The sequence below is a fragment of the Camelus ferus genome, chromosome 32 (assembly GCF_009834535.1).
Source record: "Camelus ferus isolate YT-003-E chromosome 32, BCGSAC_Cfer_1.0, whole genome shotgun sequence".
In the NCBI taxonomy this organism is placed as follows: Eukaryota; Metazoa; Chordata; class Mammalia; order Artiodactyla; family Camelidae; genus Camelus; species Camelus ferus.
Window position 1 is genome coordinate 16,973,343 of NC_045727.1, and position 25,642 is coordinate 16,998,984.

Below are 25,642 nucleotides of genomic sequence, written 5' to 3' on the forward strand. Positions count from 1 at the left end.
TCCCATTAAAAAGATTCCAAAGTCAAGAGTACAGGGAAGCCTTACCCTGAGGACGGGGAGACGGGCACACCTGACACCACCTCCCCGATCGGCCCGGAAAGATCCCTGAACTGCACCCTGGGGCAGAACCTTCAAGCCCAGTGTACTGATATTTCACTGTAGGAACACAGCTATGCTTTTTGTCAGCTCTGGGAGGATTTTACTACTTGGAATAGGCGAGATGTTGGGGTGTGGGGTGGGATTGAGGCAAATCCACAAAAAATGGGGGAAATGCCACTGAGGAGGCAGCAGGTGGCGCTGCTGCACAGGGCTGGGAGCACAGTGGCTCCTGGGCCTTTCCCAGGAGGAGGAGCCGCAGTACCTCTGGGAGACAGGAGGGGGCGATGCCAGGACGGGGGGGGGGTGATGCCACATCCCAGTGGCCACCTAAGATCTCACCTAGCTCCCTATCAGAGCTGGGAGGATGCAGCCCCAGAGGGAGAAGGGGAGTCCCAGAGTCACACAGGGACAGCAAACCCAGGGCCCAGGCTTCCAGACTCGCAGTCCAGAGCTCCCGCAGGAGCAGTCTACTGAGATTCAAGTAAGCTTATCAACTAAACACAAATCATGGAGCTGCAAAGAAAACAAAAAGCCTCCAAAACAAAAAGGTACTGTAAGAAACCTGTACTTCCCTTTCTCTTTTTCTTACCCATTTCCAATTCCATCAGCCTCCACCCAACTTTAGTATCAATGGCTGCTATGGGTCATAACCCAGCAGAGGGATGTGACTGCTCCTGACTAGGGCGGGTCGGGGGGGAGAGGGAAGAGGAGGGGAGACATGCGTTTGAGTCCAGCTCAGCCACGGACACACCGTATCCACGGGCATGACACCCACAGATGAGAAAACTGAGTAACACAGTGACACAACTGCTGATTGGCCATGCTGCGCCAACCCGGGAACCTCTGACTTCAAAAGACCGTGTGATCCTGCAGCCCGTGGCGGGGGAAGGCGTGAGCTGAGAACACGACAGGTCCACCCTGGGGGTCCACGACGCTGCTACTGTGTTCAATCCCACCCAAGGGCGAGAAGAAAATTGTATTAAAAAAATGAACAGGTACAATGTATCAGGCTCCCCCTGTGTGCCTGGAAATATGCCAATGGCTGCACAGGTTACCTTCCTGACAGCCCCATGTGTCTCAGTCTTTGCCTCTGCAAGATGGGGTGATGGGGTTAAATGTTATGTCTCAGTGCTTACAACAGTGCTTGGCCCGTCCACTCAATAAATCCTGGCTGTTTTTACAAGCATCATTCCCTGTCTGTGGAGGAGGAGTGTGGAATCTGGAAAACATAACTAATTTACCCAGGACCCCATGGCCAGTTAGGGTGGGGCTGGAATTCAGACCTGCCTGTCTCCTGATCCAGGTGACTCTCAGTAATCTTCAGGTACCAAGTCATAATTTCCCTCCCAGTCAGGGGCTGGGACCTGAGGGGCCCCACAAGCTACTAATTGGGGTGATATTAAATCAGACATGGCTTATAAAGCAACATGTATCGTATGCTCCTGTATCTGTAAACACACACTATATACAGAAGTCAGTCTAGAAAAACTTACAACAAAAAACATTAATGAAAGTTGTATCTGTGTGCTGGGGTTAGAGGTGGTTTTTTTTTTCTTTGTTAATTTTGTTTCATGACAGTAAAGTACATGTAACGTGAATCTGACTGGCACCCTCCCAGAGCCGGGCAGCCATCACCACCCTGTGTTCTAGAACATCTCCATCACCCGAAAAGGAAACCTGGTACCTGTTGAGCAGTAAATCCCTATTCCTCCAGCCCCTGGCAACCATGAATATGCTTTCTCTCTGGATTTGCCTATTCTGGGCATTTCATATATCATTTTTTAAAAATAATTTTTTGGTACTTTGTAAAAATTTCTGTTTTTACAAAAAGAACGGTTTACTCTTCCAGGTACAGACAAAACAGGTTCAACTCAGTCACACGGAAATCAGGAGAGGGGTGGGCCACACTGACTCCCGCCCGGAGGCCCCGCCCCACACACCCTACCTCTCCCCGCTTTGGTGCTGGTCTGTCCACGTCCCATACTGGCTGTCGGCTTCCTGCACGAGCGTGTCAGTGTCCTTGGCCTCAGGGGTCCGCCTGGAGAAACACTGTTTCAGCTGGTCCTGCAAGGACAAACCAGAGGCTTCCATCAAGGGAAAATGCTCGGAACGTGGTCCCAGCTGACATAAATCACATTGCATCGCCCCCAGCTCAAGCCCACCCCAGCTCTCTACTGCTCTCAGAAGTGGCCCCAAATGTCTGGGCTGGGGGCCTGGGTGACCAGTAATCTGGATTTTCCCAAGACATGCAGGATGAAGGACTGTCAGTAACAAAGCTGGGAATGAATACTGGCATGAAGGGGTCACCCACCCAGCACGCAGCATCCTTCGTGGGTGCCACCCTACCCAGGTGCTGCCCCTGCCAGGCCAGACTTCTCTCTGTCTTCAGCGCTCCCAGGACTTATCAGTCTGGTTGGGGTACTCCCCAACCCGTCCCCTGTCCCCGGCTTCCCCCGTCAGCATCACCCAGCACAGTTTCCACGGGGCACTGAACTTGTGCCCGGGGTCGACCAAGCTGTTTGTGTATTGCCTCGCTGAGCTGCGGTGCCACAGCAATCCCATGAGGTAGGGCTCATTACAATCCCCATTTTACAGATGAGAACGTTGAGGCTTAGAGAGGTGAAGTGACATGCCCTAAATCAAACAGCCAGTAAATGGGGAGGTGGAACTTAAACCCGGGCAGGGGGCTTGGACTGCAAGCCTGGGTCCCTGGTTCTAGTCACCACCTGTCAGTTACTGGTCCCTGGGCTCTAGGAGAGGGTCCTGGTATCCATGGCACTGGCCGCAGGGCCCAGTCTGGTGCCTGGCAGCAGCAGATCTCCATCAAATGACCAAACCGCTGGCTTCCCCAATTTGTTCACTTGGAAACTAAAAGCCTGTTCCTGGTGACTGACTACTGAACCGGCCACTGCTTGGGCCCCTGCGTTATTGACTGGGGAGCAGCTGGAGTGCTCAAGGCAGAACCCAAACTCCCACCCTTTGGGTGGCCATTGGCACAAGAGCAATTAAATGGCTTTCACTTCTGAGCTTTGAAGGATGTTCCCAGCCACCATCTCTTGAAGACTTGGGGCCAGTGGATAAGGAATGTGTAGGGAACGGGGGGGATGGGGGCGGGGGTGAGAGCAACTTTGCCCCAATTCCAGAAAAACCAATAGGGTTATCCACTTGAGTATCCGTTTGAGGTCAGGAGGATATTCTGCTGGAATATGCTTCAAGTGTGCATCTCCTGCTCAAAAACCTTCGATGGCTCCCTATGGTCCTCCTGCTAAGATCCAACACCCCTACAATTGAGCCCCAAATTTCCTGTCCAGTCCCATCTCCCACCCCTGCCCCCAATGGGTCCTCCATCCCACCCGCCCCAAACTACCAACCACATCCCAAGCAGTCCTCACAATTTCAGCCTCTGGCTTTGCTTGTGCTGTCCCCCCTTCCTCTCTATCCTTCCCCACCGAAGCCACAGCAACAGCCCACAGACAGTGGTCTCGCCTTCCCCTCGACTCCTCCTGCCCACTCTGGACTCGTTGTTCCAGGTAAAGTTGATGAATAAGTTATTTACACAACAGACATTTCCTGAGCACCTACTATGTGCCAGGCACTGGGGAACCGGGGGTGCAGGTCACAACAAAGACAAAGCCCCTGAGATTCTGTGACTCGGTGGAGGCACCCTTTAAGACCGGCCGCTCCATCATCTTTGCTCTTCAGCCAGAGCCTGCCTGGCACCCAGCAGGTGCTTAGTGGAGGCGGGCTGACTGTCCCTTCCTCCCAGGTAGTGGGGGCGCCCCCCTTCGCAGCTTCAATGGAATCATCCTTAATGGAGCAAGTGTATGTGGTCCCGTGGAATGCACGCACCTCGGGGAGAAAGCTTTGCTGTGTGACCTCAGGGCTTTTGTCTCCCTCTCTGAGGCACGTGGCAAGGATTCAGTGAGGAAATGATAGTACCCCAAGGGCATGTTTGCAGTGAGAGGACCCATGTGACAGCTCCCAGGGCCTGGCATTCAGAAAACACCCAATAAATGCTCACCCCCTTCCCCATTCTCTTTCTCTCATCTTTTGGGGACAGTTGCATACCCCATGAGGTCCAGGAGGATGCTGTGGGTGAGGTGTGTGCAAGGACCTCCAAGTATCAGAATAAACCCCTCAGTCACCTTGGGTAAACGGCCACACTCACACGCCCTAATTTCACTGTCTGTAGATTTCTTTTCTTGTTCTCGTTACCTTAATCACACATGCACATTGTAAAATGTTTAGAAATTACAGAAAAACACAAATAACATTTTCAAATCACCCATCATCCAGTGACCATATTCTGGCATAATCCTGCCCAGAATTTCCTCTGGGTCAAGTCATCCAGACCATCATTGTTAACGGTTGAAGACTATTCCACTGCCTGGACGCAGCACTGTTCGTTTAACCAGTTCCAAGTGTCGGGGCATTTAGGCTGCTGATGATTATTCACCGTTTAAAAAAAAATTTTTTTTTCCTTTTATTTTGAAGGGGGGGAGGTATTAATTAATTAATTCATTCATTCATTTATTTAACGGAGGTACCGGGGATTGAACCCAGGACCTCGTGCATGCTAAGCATGTGCTCTACCACTGAGCTATCCCCTCCCTCCTTTGCTCACTGCTACAATCAACAATATGATGCGCATCCTTGGGGCTAGAGTGACACATCTCTGCTTGTTCCCCACAAGAGAGCTCCCTTGGCAGAGAATCACATGGTTGAGGGGTAGCGTGTGTTAAAGGCTTTGGCTCCCGATGAGTGAGTGAGCCTTGGGACAGTCGCGTAACCTGCAAGCACACGGTAGTACGCGGGGCTGGCTGTTGGCATACTTTAGAGATGAAGTCAGTCCCCAGCTGGGGAACCTTGGATGTTCTCGCCTTGAAAGGTCGCCTGACATGCTCAGATGCCCGCCACCCTTAAGAGAATCGCCCCCTGAGACCCAGGAATGGAAGTGGTCCTCTGAGCTTGCTCCCAGCTGCTTACTGTTTTCAAAGATGTCACAGAATCAGTCACTCCCTAACTCAGTCCCCCACTTGGGTCAGAGCTGAGGGCCAGAGGTCAGGGCCTGGGGGTTGCTTCCAGTGGCCTTGACGTCCTTGTCCCCAGCCGCGAGCTGGGTGCTGAGCCTGTGGCCTGGGTGCTGAGCTCAGCAGGAGGCAGAGGGGTGACTGCTCAGGGACAGCTTACAGCCCAGGGTGTGGAGGCGGAGGGTTGCTGTCTCTGCCCTGCCCCAGCTGGGTGGCCTGGCCAAGGGACCCCACCCACTCAGGTCTCAGTTTCCTCAATGGAAAAAACAAGGCTTGTTTTGAGGCTTCAAGGAGACAATCCCTCGAAAGCATTCAGCTTGGAGCCTCGCACGTCACAGGTGCTCAGGAGACAGGAGCCGATGTGATCAGAGCCACGTGCATGGCCCTCCCCAGAATCGGGGAGGAGAAGGACCCCGGGCAAAGTGTGATTCTTCTTGGGTCCTCAGAACCCTCAAGAGACAGGGCTCTCTCAGGGCTGAGTGATGGAGGAAGGGATCTGCAGGTGGGGCCTCTGGAAATCAGAACAGCAAGTTCTGTAGGATGCTGAGTGCAGAATCAGGGCGGGAGGCGGGGGAAGGCTTCCTGACCTCCTTTGGACGGCTCTGGGTGGCAGGGGGTGGGTAGACAGACGGTGCTCGGCAAAAACACACTGGCTTCCATGCATTCCCAGTCGTGGGCCCTCCTGCAGAGGTTTAAAGATTCATGCTCAGGGATCTGGAATCCCTGGTGGCTTCTCCATCCACCGCCTACAGCCAGACTCGGGGTGTGGAGGCCAGCATTCTTCTAAAGACTTTCTGAAAGTCAGGTTTTTAAATTATCTATAAGGCAAGGTGTTCTTCCAATTTAGTGTCGCCTGGCAGGCTGCTATAAAAGCCCTCGCTGTCTGCAGGCCAGTAGGTGTCTGCAAGGTAGTCTGAAAACACACGAAGGACTAAAGAGAAGAGCTGTCTGAGGAACACTCGTCCAAGTTAGTCCCCCATCGGGTCACACGCTGGTTCTTGACATGCACCCTCGATGGAGATCAACCACCCACAGTCCAAATTTCAGTTGTCAGTTGTCTCATGAAGTCATCACATCTTAAACATGTAGCTCTCCAAGGACCCTTGAGTCCATTCAGTTGAACTTTTAAAGATGATAAACTTTTTCAGATGATAAGCTGTGGCTCAGGGACAGGGACTGCTCACAGTGAGTGAGAGGCAGAGCTGTGGGGGCTGGAGCCCAGCTTTCTGGGCCCCTACCTCAGGGCTCCTTCAGCTTCCCCCCACATTTTCCAGGATGCTTCAAGAGACTCAGATGAGGAGTGGGGAAGGTATAGTTCAAGTGGCAGAGCACATGCTTAGCACACACAAGGTCCTGGGTTCAATCCCCAGTACCTCTGTTAAAAAAATAATTAAATAAATAAACCTAATTGCACCCCTCAAAATTTTTTTTTAAGAAATTAAAAAAAAGAGACTCAGATGACGAAATGCATATTAAAATGCTCTTTAAAAGCCTCGAGATCTTGGCAGGTTTAAAAACCGCTTGCTGGGACTAGCTCACCAAGCCCCAAGCTTGTGATGGGTGGAAATTCCAGGCTGTCGTCTTGCAGGTAAACACGACTGCCTCACGCCAGGACCTACGATGGACAGCTCTGTGACACCCAGGCTGGGGAGACCAGGCTAACAGATGCCTCCGAGGGATGTGCTTAAACAAGCTGCAACACATGGTCCTGAAATTTAAAATGTGCATAACCTTAACTCAGCAATTTCAGTTCCAGAAATTTATCTCAAGAAAATCCTTGGACACGCTCACCAAGATCTGCAAACATGCACACTTCCCCTCCAGGAGAGCAAATACTGCAAAATATTAGAAATATCATTGCAAAATAATAGAAATGACCAATAAGACAGGGACTGGTGAAACACAAGATGGTCTATCCACACGATGGAAAATAAACGCAGCCCAGGAAAATGATGTTCGGAAGGATCATTCACTGTCGCAGAAAGATGTCTGCCCTATATGAGCAAACATTAAAAAAGAAAAAGAAAAAAAAAAACAACGTAACAGCATGTGTGCTAACAATGCCAGCTTTGTAAAAGCAAATACGTAAGCGAACGTTGAGAATAAGCAAAGGAAATCTCCGGACGCTTCCACAGCAGAACGGTTACCAGCGGTAATGGCCTGTGATGAGCAAACAGGCTGTCTTTCTATTACTGATGACGATTTTTACTTAGTTTCCAACACTTGCGATTTTCTATCCCCATATCATCCGATGATACAATTAAATAAGAGTAATTAAATCATACCCCCAACACTGTCGTGCGGTCCACATCGTGAACTAAAGAACAGATCAGAAGGGGGCCCTTTGTTTGCTTTGTGGGCCATGGGGTCTCTGTCCCAACTATCCAGCCTTTGCCACTGTCACCACGGGAGCAGCGCAGACAATGCTGTGTCCCAGTAAACGCATGACTGTGTTCCAATAAAACTTTATTGACAAAACAGGTGGCGGGCTGGACTTGGCCCATGAGGGGTTGGCGGATCCCTTTAGACGGTCAGCGGCATGAAAATGGGGACTATTTTACCCACGGCTGCCCCCCATGCCAGGCTTATAGTACTTGTTGGATACATATTTTTTTGGAGGAATATGTTTCTGAAAATAACTTTTTCTGCAGTCAGTAGGTATGAGCTCCTTAACCAGAAAAGGCCATGTTGTCGGGGGGGGGGGGGCGGGGAAAAGAGAAAAGCTTAACGCCTGCGAGTATTCTGGGATGTCTGACACATCCGCCCAGGAAGGAGGCCTGAGTCAGGACGGCGCTGGGTGGCCCACAGCTGACGGGGCAATTCCGAGCAATCCAAGCTATGCGCCCCCTCCCCCCTGCAACTGGACACCCTCAGCTGTGCAGGGAGCTCCGTGGACACTTGCTGTGTCCCAGTGCCCCTGGGGCCTGGTGGCACCTCCCCGCCTGTGCCCGGGTCAGACTTACACCGCAGCTGAGCAACAACATCGGGGCTACCATGATTGTAAGCGCTGATGATCATTATGACCGTTCACTCTGCCATCTTAATGCTCTCGGTGACTTAGCGGTCAGGGATGGCAGGTCTCAGTGGCCCTCCGCTGCTTGACTGCTCACTCTGCCTGCTGGCTAGTGTCTGGAGTTCTCCACGCCGGCCGGTGTGAGCCGCCTGCTGTTTCCTGGGGAGGAGGGTTTGGTTCGTTCCCCGTTAAACGAGTGCCCATTTGGAGTGTTCACACCACTGCTGGGTTCGCCCACCTGACAGATGATGAAATGAGGCTGTTCAAGTCTTGAATAAAATCCATTTTCATAAACACTCCATGGAGAAGCTAGCAGTGCCGAGGGATTCTCAACATAAAGCACAAGTTTTTAGGTTGCAGATGGGAAATTAATCTACCCCGAGGCTCTGACAAGTTGGAGGTGGGACTGGCTCTGAGATGGGGCAGACCAGCTCTGCCTTTTGCTAGCTGGGAGTGAATCTCTCCAAAACCTCACTTTTCCCATCTGTAAAATGGGGGTGAGGAGGGTGCTTGGGGCATTGGGGGGATTCTGTAAGATGTCTGGTGAGAGCTGCACACACCTGGCACGTGGTAAGTGTGGAATAGATTCCATTTGACCTGATGGCAATGATGTCTGCTGGCTTAGTTCCCAGAACACATTATTTAAACAAACACTCTAACAATGTGCTACCGGGCCCTAAGGAGGCCTGACAGCCCTATCATTCAGCTGAGAGCAAAGGGGCTTCCTTAACCAGACCCCTTGGGACCTCCCTCAACCAGGACATGAGCTGGCTGCTCCCCCTCGACCACCGAGTGGCCTGCCTGGCAGACCTGCCACCTTCGAGGGCCAAACCAGGCATAATGATAGCTCTGGCTGAGACGTGCCATCCCCAAGGGGCAAGTGTGTCACCCAAAGTGACGGGAACACACGCGGGCAGCTGGTCCTCAGGAGGCCTGTCTGGTTCTGGGCGGGAGTGCCCCGCAGGGCTCCGGGAAGGGCCGCCGCCTCTGAGTCTATAAACAGAAAGGACAGCTGGGCAGGGGGCTCAGGCTCCAGAAGCCCAGCGGCCACCCTGGGGCCTGCGCTCTGGATGTCAGAGGTGGGCAAGGAGGCAGTAAGAATGGTGACAACTGGGAACATGTGAGGAGCACCAACCATGCATCTGGCATCACATCAAACTCCTTACGTGCACTGTCAAGGTTAATTCCTAGAGGAGTTGCTTTTAATACGCCCATTTCACAGATGAATAGGAACAACAATAAGAGACACGGATGCGGCCCTACTGCTTGCCAAGCTGCCGCGATTAGCCCTATCCCACAGCCTAAGAGGCAGGTGCTGTTATTAACCCCACTTTTCAGATGAGAAGACCAAAGCACAGAGAAGTGAAGCAAGCTGCCCGAGGCCTCAGGAGTGACTGAAGGAGCCCAAGTCAAACGCAGGCGGCTCCGAGTCTACGGCCAGTTACGCCCCAGTCCACCAGCCCCTGCTGTCCTCCCAACCCAGGAGATGCCCCTCGGGGAGACCCTGGTACAGTTGGTCAGCCGCTGGCCAGTGCTGGCCCCAGGCCTGTTTGGAATGTGTCCTTAAAACGCAGCTCAGAAATGCAAATCCAGACTACAATGAGGTATCACCTCACACTGGTCGGAATGGCCATCATTGAAAAGCCATAATCGGTAAATGCTGGAGAGGGCATGGAGAAAAGGGAACCCTCCTGCCCTGTTGGTGGGAATGCAATTTGGTGCAGCGACTATGAAGAACAATATGGAGATTCCTCCAAAAACTAAAAATAGAGTTACCATGTGATCCAGCAATCCCACTCCAGGGCATCTACCTGGAGAAAACTCTAATTCGAAAAGACACATGCACCCCAATGTTCACAGTGGCACTATTTACAATAGCCAAGACATGGAAGCAACCTAAATGTTCATCAACAGATGACTGGATAAAGAAGTTGTGGTGTATTTATACAATGGAATACTACTCAGACATAAAAAAGAACAAAACAATGCCATTTGCAGCCATGTGGATGGACCTGGAGATTGCCATACTAAGTGAAGTAAGTCAGACAAAGACAAATATCGTATGATATCAGTTATATATGGAATCTAAAAAAATGACAGAAATGAACTTATTTACAAACAGATTCATAGATACAGAAAACAAACTTATGGTTATCAAAGGGGGAGGGGGAGGAGGGATAAATTAGGCGTTTGGAATTAGCAAATACAAACTACTATATATAAAATAGAGGAACAACAAGGTTCTACTTTACAGCACAGGAAACTATATTCAATAGCTTGTAATAACCTATAATGAAAAAGAATATGTACATGTTTGTATAACTGAATCACTATGCTGTACATCAGAAACTAACACAACACTTTAAATCAATTATATTTCAATAAAACACACACACATACAGCTCAGGCATTGGTTCCTCCAAGAAGCCTCCCCAGGTGGCCTCCACCTGCAGCGGGCCTGGGTCTCTCCTTGGGGCCCCTGAGAGCCCCCTGTGCTCAGCCTACCCTACAACTTGTCCTGGGCTGTGCTGACTGTCTGCTGGACGGTCTCCTCCAGACTGTGAGCTCCCCGAGGGCAGGCCCGGGGGTCTGCTCACCCTCAAACCCCAGCGCCAAGGTAAGAGACTGGCCACAGTGGTCAGGGGAGCCACTGCTCATGGACAGATATATGAATGAAGGAATCGGTGAATGAATGACCCTCAGAGGATCCCGGCCCCCTCTCTCGTGCTGATGAACCATATAACTCTCTACTCAAAGTCTCTCGATATATCCCAGGACTGTCTATGTTCCTATGTGCCCTTAAATTTTAATTTTCGTTACTTTTTAAAAACAGATCTTTTTTCTGCAACACCATGTTTGGAGTGCTGACAAACCAGGAAAGTGGACTGGTGACTGTGATTTTTTTTTTTTTAAGGTGCAAGATAGGAGAGAGTACTCAAGGAAGGGAAGACAATCCCCTTAAAAAACCAGGAAACTTTGTGTGTGTGTTGGGAGGAGGGGCATAGAACTTTCTAGAAGTCCTGAGGTCCTGTCACATGGGAACAGACAATTTCAATTTTCCTTTTCAGTCTGAAGTTCTATTGAGACAAGGCCTACAGTTCCAAAGGTGAGATGAGCCAAGGGGAAAGGGAATTTGGGGTTTTTAAATGTATTTTTATATTTTAAAATTAGGGAACAACTGTGACACGGAATACTGTTTAATTATTGAAAGGAAGGAGGCAATTGTACACGTACTGATACGCAATGACTTTTAAGACACATTGTCAAGTGAATAAGGAAAGGCTGAAAAAAAACAGGAGCGGGCTGCCATTGTGGGAGGAGAAAACGCACACGTAAATATTTGAAAATGCACAGAATGTGTGAGAAGGACACAGGAAAGCTGTAATAACACTTGTGTCTGGGAGGGGAACTGAGTGACAGGTAAGGGTGGGGAAAAGGGGGACATGTTTTTTCAATTCTACCTCTTTTTGTATTCTGTAACATTCGCGGTTAGTAATTTTTTAAAAATACACGTTGAAAATGTACAATCTATATAAATACACCCCTCTTTGATGTCTCCTAGCATCTCCTCTTCATAGACTCTGCTCCCACCCACCCTGACTTGGCTCCTCTTGGAGGGATTCTTAAAACATTCTCAGCCAAATTGGACTATTTAAAAAAAAATTTTTTTTTGAAACATCACATGTCAAAGCATCTCTCCCATGTTTATTTCAGGCGAGGGCTCAACTTGTCAGGCGGCAGAATTGCAGCCCTGACGAGTAAGTGTGAACCCAGTGAGAAGGCAGGGAACCGGTGTGTGTCTCCACGGTCTTCGGACCCCAGATCCTCCAGCATCCCTCCTGACACTTCCTCAGGACCCCAGAGCGGCCGGGATCTCCCCCTGGCAGGGTACAGCCACCGTTGCCACCATGGTCGGTGGCAGTGAGCCCACTGCTATGTCCTAACACTGCTCCACCCCACCTGCTTCGGGCGATTCACCCGGCAGAGACACGCACGCATGCGCGCACACACACACATGCGCGCACACATACACATGCGCGCACACATATGCAAATACATCCACAAGCAGATGTACACCCAAAACACACAAATACACACGCACATACACAGACAAATAAACACATACATGATATATACTCAAATACACAGCCACAAAAGACACATATACACTCAAATGCAAACAAAGACACAAATCACATACAGACACATATACGCAAATGCACACACACACACACACATATACACAAAACACAGACAATACACATTATACAATAAATACTGATAACATAAAAACACACACAAATAACACACACACACACCCCCCCAGGATGTTCACAGCAGTAGCACCAGTTTTGGTTGAGAGCGAACACAACCCAGCTGCCTTCCCATGAAGGCGTCTGTACACAGGTTTATCCCTGCAAGGGAATCTCGCATTGCCAGTAACAACCATGAAGTCGAGGGGTGGGTGGTACAGCTCAGGGGGAGAGCGGGTGCTCAGCATGCGCAAGGTCCTGGGTTCAATCCCCAATACCTCTATTAAAAAAAAAAAATCTCCATTAAAAAAAGTAGAATTTTAAGTGTTGATATGGAAAGATGTCCAAGTGTTCTAGGTAAGTTTACTAAGAGCAAGGGGTGGACAACGCCTTGGTCCTTGCGGGCCCCTTGATTAACAGTTTCCTATCCCTGGTCTGGTACCCAAATCCCTCCGGGGCCCCAGACAGAGGGAGAGGAGAGTGGGCACAGAGGATCGGGGTGACAGAGGGCTTCGTGGAGGACATGTGACATGGCCCAGGCCTTGAAAAGTTTGTCAGATTGGACAGGTCGGGGGGAACAGAGAAGGCAATGCAGGTGTGGGGAAAGGTGGAGGCTGCTACGTGGTGGACCAGACGGCCCCCGTCCCATCCACCTGGGGAGCAGCCCTGCAAGGGAGGCAGAGGACCCACCATGAGGATGAGGGGCTGGTGTGCAGAGATGGCACCGGGCATGAATGGGGCGCCTCCTCCCCTGGAGTGGGGGCTGGGTGGGGGCGGGGCTGAGCCTGGGACCTCTCTGCCACCCATGGGCATGGAGGCTCCCTTGTTGATGGGCACACAACCCCAGCACAGGAGGAAAACCAGTTGGACCGACATTCCATCGCCCGGGACAGAGTCCAGGGCTCTGTTCCCTCCGATGCCCAGCCCAGCCTGTGGTTTTGTTCAAAGACCCTGCCCAGGGTCCAGGGCGTGCCTGTTCTAACTCACAGCTACATCCACCCCGCCTCCCAGTCCAGCCCCCGCGAAGCCAGAGACCGTGGAAAATGCCCGGGGGGACGGTGTGTGTCTCTGTGGCCAACTCTTAGCAGCCCCTGAGTCGGGCGGAACTACCTGAGGTAGTGTCCCGTCCGCGCATCACATGACTCACTGGGTCACAGGTTGAGGACGACCCTCGGAAGCCTGCGGAGTGAGCCAGGCCCCACGCCAGGCTCCAAGCCAGCTGACCGGCTGGCTGCAAAGAATGGTGCGCTGGCCGAGCCCAGAAGACATGTTCAGACAGACACCGCACCTTGGTCAAAGCCCACGAACAAAATTACAGGCCCATTTGGAAGGAGCTGGCGCCCGTGTAAGCCTTCCAGCAAGCTTTTCTGGCCCTTGGCATCCTTGGGGCCAGGCCTCACTTAGTGGGACTTGGAAGGCAAACCTAGGGATTTTGAAAGACTCCCAAACGTGTATTTCTCAACGTGGAGACAGCATGGAGGCACGGGACCCAGGGTGCCTGGCACCTGGGCACTCTGGATCATCCTGGGTGAGTGAGGCCAGGGGCTGAGAAACACACTTTACTGTGTCACCCCCCCAGAGGGTCTTCCCACCAACCTGTGAAGTGGGCTTTCGTGTCACAGCTCCATTGGCCCTGACTTCTAACTCCGGGGCCGATGCATTCCAAACTCGTGACAGTTCAGATTTTAGGAAGGCAACAAGTGGGCACACTGCATTTGGGAGGAACCCCCTGTGGGGTCAGAGCACACTAGCTTGACACGCTTCGGGGGGCAGGGCTGTCCTGCGCGCTGGAGGGACGTTTAGCAGCATTCCTGTTCTGCACCCACCGATGTCAGCAGCAACCTCCTCCCCACAGCTGTGACAACCCAAACTATCTCCAGCCACTGCCAAATGTCCCTGGTGGGGCAAAGTTACCCCGGGTTGAGAATTACTGGTCTAGGTCATACATTCTCTATAGGCGTGATTCTGTCCCCAAGGTAGTGAAAACTGGTTCTTGCAGGGGGAGGGAACTTATTTTTGATATAAAGCACAGGTGTGCATACAGTACACGTACAGAGATACAATACTATGATATTATTAAACTTTCATGGAAAGGCAATTAAGGAAAATATGTTTTAAAAAGCCCTTTGGGGAATGATAATGAAAAAAATACCCCAAAAGGTGAATACACACTGGCGTAGGGCAACACCCCACAAGCAAACGTATTAATATTTCTGCAGCAGAACATGTGAGCAGTCCCACCATGCGTAAATACTATTAATAACCTGACGTCAGCCCATTGGTACAGACAGTTCTGCTGCAGATGACAGCTTTGCGGATTTCACGACGGTGGATAAGGGACCGCAAACCTGGTGCTCCATTTTATACAGGAGAGAACGGGGACTCGGGAGAACGAAACAACTTGCATGTGCCTGTGTGTGTGCACGCGCTCAGGCCGAGGTCTAGATGACACCAGACGGATATGATCACTGGTCTGCACCAGCTCTGTGCATCTTCCAAAAGTGATTCTGATTATGCAGGTGTGTAAAGATGAGTGTCCAGCGATGTCTACTGCAGCATTATTTAAAAGACAATGCCAAGAGATGGGAAACAACCCAGGGGTCCAAAAATCAGGCTGGGCCTGACTAGATAAAGTGAGCGTGACCCGAGACATGGGATAGAGTGTAACTACTGAAAAGGAGGCTGCAGGTGCACATTCACGCCATGAGAAGTTAGTCGTAGAAGAGAAAAGTGAAAGAAAGGTGGGCACAGAAGCATTCCTGTAGCAGAATTCCATTTTATTGATCTATCTGCAAAAATAGGCGTGTATATGTATTGCACAGATTTTTTGCATGTATATATGTATATAGCAAATATATGCAAATATATGCAAAATAAATTATTTTATATATGCATATATTATTATACACATATATATTTTGCTACACATGTCTATATATATTTTAGATGTATGGCACATGAATATATTTATACATGCATGTGTGTGTACTATACATTCATACATATATATTTTGCATATATATGCAAGAAAACTTGTGGGATATAGACATGGAATAAGGAATATAACTAGGGGTGGTATGTTGAGTACTTTCTTTTCTCCTCTCTTGTCTATGACCTTATTTCTCTATAGTGAGCATGTTTTGTTTGTGTAGTTTTTTTTAAAATAGGAGAAGGACCCAGAACACACCCAGGCAGGCCAGCAGTGGGGGCGTCTGGCCCAGGGGTGGGGGGCAGGATGCTGTTCAGCCCCTTTTCACGTGCTCCCGTTGCAGTGAGAGCTGGGGCTGGGGCTCTCACGGACACAGACTTGCCCCAGCCCAGGTGTTTAACTGCAGCCGGGCAGGGTCTTGCTCCCCAGCCTTGGCGACACATACGAGGAAGCCGAGGACAGAGGAGCAGGCGGATTAGGCCCTAGAGAAGGGGGTGGGGGGACAGCCCAGGCCTCCCTGAGAACGTCCACCATCCAGTCCTGCTGGGCCTGCCCTGGATCCCTACCTGCCTCCTCCACTCAGTGCAGCGAAGGGACCAGCGGTCAGTCAGACCTCGGGTCCCTGGCCATGCCTCTTATGAGCTGTGTGACCTCATGAGTCACTTTCTTAGGGCCTCAGTTTCCCCCTCTGTCAAATAGGGGTCATCACTGGGGTTGCATCACTGCGTCAGGGGCTCTGCTGCTGGAACAGAGTAGCTCCCCTCTTGGGTCCGTTGGTGTTGCTCCCATCCGGCCCCTCCTCTACAACGCCACCACCCAGTGAGGGGGGAGGTGGAAGAAAAACCACGCCCATCACACGAGCCACTGGAAAGGGGGCTGGGGTTGCCTAGAGCTTGCCTAGGACAACAGCACTTATCCAGCACCTACTGTATGCCAGCTCTCTGCTAAGAATGCCTAGATGCCTCACACATCTGCCCAGGGGCAACTTAAAATCAAGTCAGGGAAGTGGATGTGTAAGTGGATCATTTCAACAGGGAGCAGGAAGGGCAATGGACTGGACTGGATGCAGCCAGAGGAAGGGCACAGGGAAGATCAGGAAGGCTTCCTGGAGGCAGTGACTCTTGTGTTGAATCTTTCATGAGGAGTTGGGAGTTAGCCAGGGGAAGGAGAGCAGCGGTTAAGGCAAAGGAATAGGGGTGTGAAGTGACAAGGAGACTTCAAGGAGCCCAGCATTTATTTCTCAGGTATTAAGTCAGAAGTGAGCGGTGCGAGGCAAGGGTGGGGCCAGGCAGGGCCTTGAGTACTTCACTAAGGAATTTTTATCCTGAGAGTGCCATGGAAAGTTGCTGGAGGGCTTTCATTTGGGGAGGGACAATTTACAATACCAAGGGGAAGAGGACACCCCGGCTGCTGTGTGCAGGATGGACTGGAGGGGGCAAGAGAGGAACCTGGGGGACCAATGGGGAAGATGCTGGTCACCACTGCCCAGGCATTATAACTTGCTTCCTCCCTGATACCTCTCTGCACCTCCAGGGGATTCCAGAAGGAGTAAAGAAGTGAAGGGTTGGCGCCTCGCCCCTGAGGGGCTGGGATGTTAGCTACAGACCATGCAGGTCACATGGATTCAGGGAAGAGAGATGTCAGGTAGACAGGTCCCTTGGGGCAGACGGACCGAGGCTCCAGTCCTGGTTCTCAGGCTCTTAGAAGCTGCGTGGCCCTGGGTAAGTTGCTTCGCCTCTCTGAGCTTCAGTGACAGCAAAGATGCCCTCCAACGTCCAGCAGTGATGCCAGCACTGCATAGGCTAATGTTCCACAGGAAGTGCTGAGCGCTGCGCCTGACATGTGGTAGGTACCCAGGAAATGACCGTAATTGCTATGACGCTTTAAGTCAGAATCACCTCTGGCTCTGAAACCAGCAGGAGACACAGAGCCAAAGACAATGACACAAGAAGCTTTTAGGAATTAGGTGTTATCGGAATTGTTGGTTTAGATCAGTGTGGGGCCACCACCCCATCAACACTCCCTTAGAGGAGCTGGCGGAATTTACAGGAAGTGTAAGAATTCTTGCAGCAACGACTATCCTCGGTTTCCGGGAAATACGGCCTTAGCTATAACCGTTATTCTCTGGAGGGTACAGCGGAGCAATTACGGGAGTGAAATGCAACTGAGATGCAGGACAATATAGAGAATCCCGGGCAGGGAAGAAACTTCAGCTATGCCCACCCACCATTCCTACCTTCTGGAAGCTCCTGGGCTGACATCCTTCCCGGCTGGATAAAATCCAAGCTCCTTGGCTGGGCACCTGCAGCCCCCAGGACACCTCCCAGGCGCGTCACTGGCCTCTCATCCTTGCCGGGATCCTGCTTCAGGGAGACTGGACTGTATGTGGTTCTGCCACAAGCAATGCTGTTCTGCCTGGAACTCCCGTCCCTGCCTGGTTTGCTGGAAAACTCCTACTCTACCATCAGAACCCAATTCGCCACAGCACAGGGGAGCAAGCAGTCCTAACTCATAAATCTAGAGCATTTAGGATGCTGGTTGGCAGGGGTCTGTGTCAGCTCTGACTATCCTACCACGAGACTAGTGCCTCTGAGGGCCAGGGCCATATTGGGTTTACCTCCCTCTTTCCAGGGCCAAACTCAGGGGACCCAGCCCAATACAGGTGCTCAGTGAATGTCTGAGGAAGTAGGGAGGGATGGAGGGAAGGAAGAAAGAGACAAGTGGGAGCGAGAGAAGGCGAGGAGGAGGGAAGGCCCAAGTCCCAGACTGTGGATAACATGAAGAAGGTAGCGAAGGTACTAAATTACTAGAAACCAAGTTCCAATGTCCGCATCTATAAAAATGGGGACAATAGAACCCACCTCTCCTGGCAGTTAAAGATTACACACAGCAGTAAGTGCAGAGGCCGGGCACACGGGAAGCCCTTCCTCCCTCCGCTCATTCACACGAGCACCTACTATGCACAGACACCGAACAGCAGGTGAGCCCCCGCCCCGAGGAAGCCGACATTCTAGTGGGGGAAACAGACAGAACACAGAGCGGAGTGGATTACAGACTAGGCTGCGAAGTGATCAGTGTTGTGGAGGAAAAGAAAGCAGGGCAGGGGCTGAGGAGCACGGAAGGGACGTGGTTGGGGAGCTGCAGCATTAAACAGGCCATCAGGGGAGGTGTCTCTTTTGAGACGTTTGAGCAAAGACCTGGAGGAGGTGAGGGCGGCAGCCAGGTGGACATCCAGGAGGAGGCACGGTCCAGTGCAAAGGGCCGGAGGCAGGCTGTTGTTATAAACGCTGTTGTCACTGCAGACAGTGTTTTCTGGTACCTGGTGTGCTGATTCAGGAGTCTAGGCTGAAGCGCCCCCAACCCTCCCTCCCTGGTTTCCCCAGACCTTATTCTAAGTCCAGCATTCCCTGTGCCCACTCTTAACCCTGGAGCTTCCCAAATAAGAACACAAGTTAAGCACGACAAGCGTTAGGTGCTTCCCTCATCCCCGGGGGGCAGCAGAGTAGATGACAGTCCACTGCCAGGTCTGGCAGGGCTGCGGTCTGCCTGGCATATCCCAATCCTCGGTTCCCAAACAGACCCCACTGCATTTTATTCTCTTTTATTTTCAAACACTGAGTGGGCACCGACTGTCTACATGGAGACCCATGATTGGGTGCATTCATAAATGTGATCCAAATACAATTCCAATGAAAACCAAACTGGGGAGCTTCCAATTTTCTGGGAAGCATGTTATCCATGGTCAGGATCCCATTTTTCAGATGAGGAACCAAGGTCAAAGGGAAGTGACCTTCCCTGGGGACCCACAGGAGTGAAACCTGGGCCGCCTAGCGTCTCCTCGTCCTCCGACATTACCTTCCTCGCTTCCACTTATTCTGAACAGCGTTACAGCCGCCAACGGCGCAAGCGTGGCCCTGGGAACTGCTATTGTTCCCAGATGTTTTCATTATAAGTAACATGTCAGCGATCTGCCGGTGAGCTGGGAGCAAGGCTGGGAAAGGCAGACTGATCCCTTCCCCCGCCCCCCGCCAGAAAGAAGTGCAGGCAAAGGATTTGTTTGAACAACACGTCTCGGAAAGGCTACGTGATGTGGGAGTCCAAGTGTCACAGTGGATCTGAGGTCAGAGGGATCTGGGCTCTGGTCCTGGCTGTGTCACCCACCAGCTGTGTGACCTTGGGCAGCTTGCTTCACCTCTCTGAGCCGATACTTCGTTATGACTACTAGAACTTTCTATCACTATTATCTATACTGTATACTGAATTAGGGTCTACCAAACACTGCTGAGATGGTCCTGCCCAGAAAGGACTTTCTGACCAGTGTAAGGTTGACTTTCGGCACGGATAACCTTCCCAGCGTGTCACTGTTTTTTTTTTTGTTTGTTTTGTTTTTTAAATACACAGTTTATCAAGAGAATCGCACACACACCCTCTCACGCACACCACTGGCAAAAGAGGACCCTGCTCTCCTGCCTGGCTTTTCCACTGAGTGCATCCGAGCTGGCGGGAACCTCATTTAGGGTCCAGGAACTCGAGGCCCGGAGAGGGGAGGTGGCCTGGGCAGGTGGCACGGCTAGTGGAGGCAGTGCTCAAAAGAGATGCTTGGAGGCTGTCTGGAGGAAGCACAGGTCAGGGGGTCGCCAGGACCAGTCCCTCCCAATCCTGCCGGAACAAGTCTGCGGGGTCACGGTCAGGCTGGGCCCCTCTGTGGCCTCGGGGAAATCACAGTCACTGTCACTGCCCCAGGGCAGGTCACTGGAGGACTCTCAACTTTAAAATCCAGTTCTGCAACCTGTGCTGCCAGAGGAAGTGAAAAGAGAGGAGGGTGTGGCCGGGCCCAGGGCCACCTCTAAGTTTCAGCCTCGGTGGCCGCCCTCCACCCCCTCAGGCTTTCAAACACTGCGATGCCCCCTGGCGATCTGATGGGTTTTTAACTCAACCCACCCACACTGGGGAAAAGAGCCAGTGGCATTTTTTCAATTCTTCCTCCAGCTCCCTATTTATAGCGTGTTGACAGGGGAGGGATGGTTTCCAGCAATAATTAGGGAACCCACACTGGGACCCTGGCCTCGGGTGGGCCCTGAGGCTGTCAGGTGGCTCTGGGGACCACTGGGATGCACTCACTGTCCCTAAAGGGGAGGGATTCCCAGCCTCACCTGGACCAAGGTGCTCATGGCCGAGGGAGATGAAAAGCAGGTTAGTTAAGCACTGTGAGAGCACCAAGGCCACAGACCTCCGTTCTCCCTTCTCGTGCAGAAACGTCATCACGTACTATTAGCCACGCAGGAACCCTGGCAAGGTCCGGGCTAACTAACAGTGAACACGGCTTGTACAAGGCTTCCAGGGAAAGGAGGAAGTTCACAGTGGGAACCCTGGGTGTAGACAGGCCTGGATTCCAAGCCCCGCTCTGCCCCTGCCTGGCGGTGGGGCCCTGGATGGGTAAGCCCCTTAGTCTCACTGGGCCTCAGTTTCCTCGTCTGTACGATGGGGACAATTATCATACTGCACTCAGCTGCTGTTGACGACCGTACAAATATTTGTTTTCGGTTTGGCAAGAGAGAGCCTCCTCACACGGGTGGCCATGTGACTCAGAAAAGTGTCCCAGCCCAAAGCCCGCGCTCTGTTTTGCCAAACCCTAGAGCTGCTCTGAGTTTGTCCAGTGGCCTGCAGGGCTGTGTAGGGGGAATGTCGTTTGTTGAACTGGGCCCAGTGGAGAGCCGGGGGCCAGGAGTCAGTATCACATTTACCAGGGAGGACACAGCCAGATGTGTGTGCAGACCGCGAGAACGTAACTGGCCCGCTGTGAGTGGGGACTGATCGTCAGGTGGGAGTCAAAGCGGGGAAGGCCAGCTGGGGCAGCCTGGGCTTCGCCCGCCGGGCTTAGAGGGAGCCCAGGTGGACTGAGGGTGACAGACTATCCCGGTGGCCTTGCCCCCAGACACCAGTTCAAAGCCGGACCCACAGACCAAGACGGTAGCGGGGGCCAATTCAGGGGAACACAGCTGTGCATACACAGGGCTGACATGCTCCCCGCGGGGAAGGAACCAGTTTCGAGACTCCGAGCCTTGCTTTTGGCTTAAGAAGGCCCTGGGAAGGGGGTTGGATTCTGCAACTTGTGGACAGGTTTGCACACACAGCTGACTTTTTCCTTCTCGGGTAACTGGATACTGGCGCCATTGCTGCGTGTGAAATGTTCTGACAAATTAGAATATCGACCGAGATGGGTTTCCCGTCGCTAGGCAACCAGACTGTGGTTATGGTGCACATCCTGCCTCCCCCGGCCCCCCCGCCCCCCGGGACTTGAGTGTGGAATTACGGGGTACTGCGAATGTTAAAGGTCTGCCCGCAGAAATGCTTGATGGAGAAATTTGCAGCTCATTAATTCTTAATCTTGAAAAAATAACCACAGTTTTTGTGGTGTTTCCCAGCTTAGGTGGCACAGCCGTGTGACTCACCCCATTGCATTTTCCCCTTCATCTGCCCCTGAGGAGGCAAGGACTATCCATGGCCCCATTTAAAGCTGGGGTTGGGGGTGCTGAGGCTTGGAGAGAGAAAGGGGCTTGCCCAAGGTCACACAGCTAGTACATAATGGAGCCAGGGTTCAAATTCCCGTCTCCTGAACTCCAGACCTGGGACGTTGCCAGGCAGACCCATGAACTCATGGTCTAAATCAGAACTGGAACTCCGCTGCAGGAAGATGGAAAATGAAAATCCACTTTAGATAAAACAAATGTGGGCAGACATGCAGATTGGGCCCCTCCTCGCGGAGCAAGGCTGGCGGCTGCAGCCCGCCAGGTCCCCGTCCTCCTGCGGCCATCCCAGGTGAGCCACAGCAAGGGCGCCTCGGCTCCCACTTCTTACTATGTAACTGCCTCTCTGAGCACCGCAGGCGATGAGCATTCCTTTTATAAATATCTTTGGAGCAGCATCCCCAGAATTCCCAGCTGAGAAGAGAAGAATGCAAATGCTCAGGAGACCCCTTAAGACTGTGCCTAGACCCCAGATTAATCCTTCCTCCACTGCTGCTCAGCTTGGGGCTGGTGGGGGGATGGCGTGTAACTGGCTGGGGCTTCTTTCTGCTTAAGCACTGAAGCTGTCTGTCCCTTTCCCTCAAAATGAAGAATGGGCAGGGGTGGAACTCCCAAGCCCCCAGAGAAAGGCCATCTCCCTGAGCTCCCTGGAACCCTCCTGGGGCAGCCTGTAACCAGAGACCACTCTGATCCAGGCATGGAGGCGTCTGGTGCACAGCAGGCACTCGGTAAATGCTGCCCACATGGAGGAACCCAGAACTTAAAGTCCGCTTGGCAATACTTTCGTGGGCTGGAGGGACACAGGCCAGGATAAAGGATTCTGCATTCCCTTGAAGGACTATGGTATTTGAAGGTTATTTTCCACTATGCCAGTTGGCAGTCCACCTCCGGGGTGAACCAAACAGATGAATAAATAAACCGAAATGTCGGAATCAGAAATTGTGCGGTACCAGAGAATGGGTATGTGTTCGACTCGGGGCTCCTTGATAAATCCAAGAAACAAGGACAGAGTTAATCCAAAAGGGTGGCTCAGGTTATAGGGATGGGAAAAAATGAGCCTGTGTAAACTCATTTCTACACATGAACCCATGCAAGACATGGCAACAACCCAAATGTCCATCAGTAGATGACTGGATAAATAAGATGTGGTATGTACAATGCAATACTGCTCAGTCATAAAAAAAGAATGAAATAATTCCATTTGCAGCAACATGGATGGACCTAGAGATTATCTTACTAACTGAAGTCAGACAGAGAAAAACAAATATATAACATCACTTACATGAGGAATCTAAAACAATGAGACAAATGAACTTACTTACAAACAGAAACAGACTCACAGACACAGAAAAGAAACTTACAGTTATCAAAGGGGAAAGGTGGGTGGAGGGAGAGATGAATTACGAGTTTGCGGTTGGTAGATAAAACTATTATATATGAAACAGATAAACAACAAGGTCCTACTGTATAGCATAGGGAACTATATTGAATAACTTGTAATAACCTATAATGAAAAATAATATAAAAAGAATACACATATGTATAACTGAATCACTATGCTGTACACTGGAAATGAACACATTATAAATCAATAAAAAATAAAAATAAAGTGTAAGTTAAAAAAAGAAAGAAACCTATTTTCCTGTTTTGGGCCACCGAAGTGTTGGGGGTTATTTATTGCTGCAGCATAACCTAGCCTATCCTGACAGATACAGAGGCAAACCCCTTTTGAGAAGAGGACAGGAAAAATGACCCACTGTGTACTGAACAGCCACTGCAGGACTGCCATTCATCTGACATATGTAAAAGCAGGAGCTCTTGAGGCAGACAGGCCCGGCCCTGCTGCTTTTTTGGCTGTGTGGCCTTAGTCATTAGTGGCTTAACCTCTCTGGGTCTCCATCTCCTCCACTGTAAATTGTTTACTGGCAGGAAACCTCCCCAACTCTACGCAGATCCTGGCAGGAGGACAAACTCTCCCAGGAAGGGATGAGAAACTTTCATTTTGCTTTGGAAGGAAATCACTTGGTGAGGACACAATGGCTAATAACAGTAATTGAGCAGAAAGAGAAAAAGAGACTAAACAGGGAAAGAGACTATGGCCATCTTGATCCCCCAGCACCTGTCCAATTCACTGATTAATTGGTAATAAGCTTTGAAAATTAGGCAGGTACACAATGGTGCCCTCTCAAGTACCAGAAGAGACTGATCTCAAATGTTCTTGTTTAGCATCTGCTTCTATTAACCTCAATTACTGGCTATTGCCAAATTCCCCCAGACTGAGGGAAGCCAAGATGAACAGTGACCATTCCAGGATTCCACGACACTTTCCTAAAGCCTCTGACCCTTCCAGACAGACCCCACAGGCCTGCCAATGTAGGACACAGAACTCTGGATGCAGGGTGGACTGCTAACGACCATGCCCCCTGCCCCTAGATTAAAAAATTAAAAAAAGTAAGAATTCCAAGTTGGAAATGCAAAGCATGACTATAGAAAGGGGCAGAGAGGAGAAAGTCCATAACAACACTCCCTTGCTTGCCCATGGCAGACATCAATAATCAATTACAGAACTGAGCCCCGTCGAGCCCTGAGAATCTCCAACACAGCACTCAGGCAACCACTGCCAATTGTTTAGAATTGGCAGGTAGGCAGAGACCTATTCAGTACCCTGCTCTAGGCTCACCAGCTGGTTATCTTTTATCAGAGTTATGGGATTACAGAGCTGAAAGTTGTCTGAGAGATCATGCTAGCTCTGCCTCACGTCTAGGGCACCCAGCCTCTGCTTGCTTTCCTCCAGAGACAGGAGGCTCACTATTTCACATGCTCTAATGTCTGCAGTGGCTGGGTAACCCCGAATATCTATAGCTTCGGAAGTGCATCCCAGTGATGGGATCCGTCTACTCCAGTGCTGGGGGAATGTTTCTCTTTTGTTGTTAAGTAAACACCTTGAGGCCCGAGCAGAACAGAGGGCTTCCTCCATTCTCCCACCGCAGGGCACTCTTTCAAAGGTCTGCCCCAGGCTTTGTCTTGTCCAGGATACACATCCAGGTACCTTTTGCTATAAGCAGAATCCGCATGGAATGCTGGCACGTGAAGGAGGCCCAGAAACCAGTGGGACCAACCCCTGGCGATATAAACAGGATAATGGGGGAAACAAGCAGAGGCAGGGGGCGGGCCACGGCAGGGTCCTGCCAGAACCAGGACTCGGCTCCTGGCTTCCTGACTCCTGGTCTTGGGCTGTTTGTACGATGCCAGGCTCCAGATTCACATTATCCCTGCTCTGCTTTGGGGACAGGATCAGAAACGTCACAATCTGACTCAGTGCAGACAAAGGTATGGGCTCAGAATCACCCAGACCTGGGTTTGAAGTTTGGTGTTTACTGGCTGTGAGATCTGGGTAAGTCCCATGAGGTCTCTGAGGCTTGACTTCTTCATGGAAAAAGCAGGGACCATAATGTTAATTGTGTGTGTGTGTGTGTGTGTGTGTGTGTAAAAGAGAGACAGACAGACAGACAGACAGGGAAAAGAGAGAAGAGGGAGTATATTAAAAAAGAATGAAATGGCAGATCTATGTGCAAGGCTTGTACCAGCTGACACATGAAGTCCAGAGCAGCTACATATGGAATGTCAGCTCCCCCCGCCCCATCCTCTGAACAGGGCCAGGGCAGTTTTTAACCCAGAGTTCAAGTTGAACTGCAGACTTCATAGCTCTGGGTCAGCATCGTGGTTATGCTCGAGGGCTCAAGTCCAGGTGTTGATTCTGTACCCTCCCTGCCATGTGACCCTGAGCAGGC

At 51.1% G+C, this 25,642-nt stretch overlaps 1 protein-coding gene across 1 annotated transcript in view; it reads right to left on the bottom strand.

Moving 5' to 3' along the window:
• KIAA1671 (KIAA1671 ortholog) overlaps positions 1 to 25,642 on the bottom strand; it is a 114,203-nt gene that overhangs the window by 16,281 nt on the left and 72,280 nt on the right. The window contains 1 exon segment of the mRNA XM_032471713.1: positions 2,045 to 2,163. Coding sequence (XP_032327604.1) covers positions 2,045 to 2,163 — 119 coding nt within the window.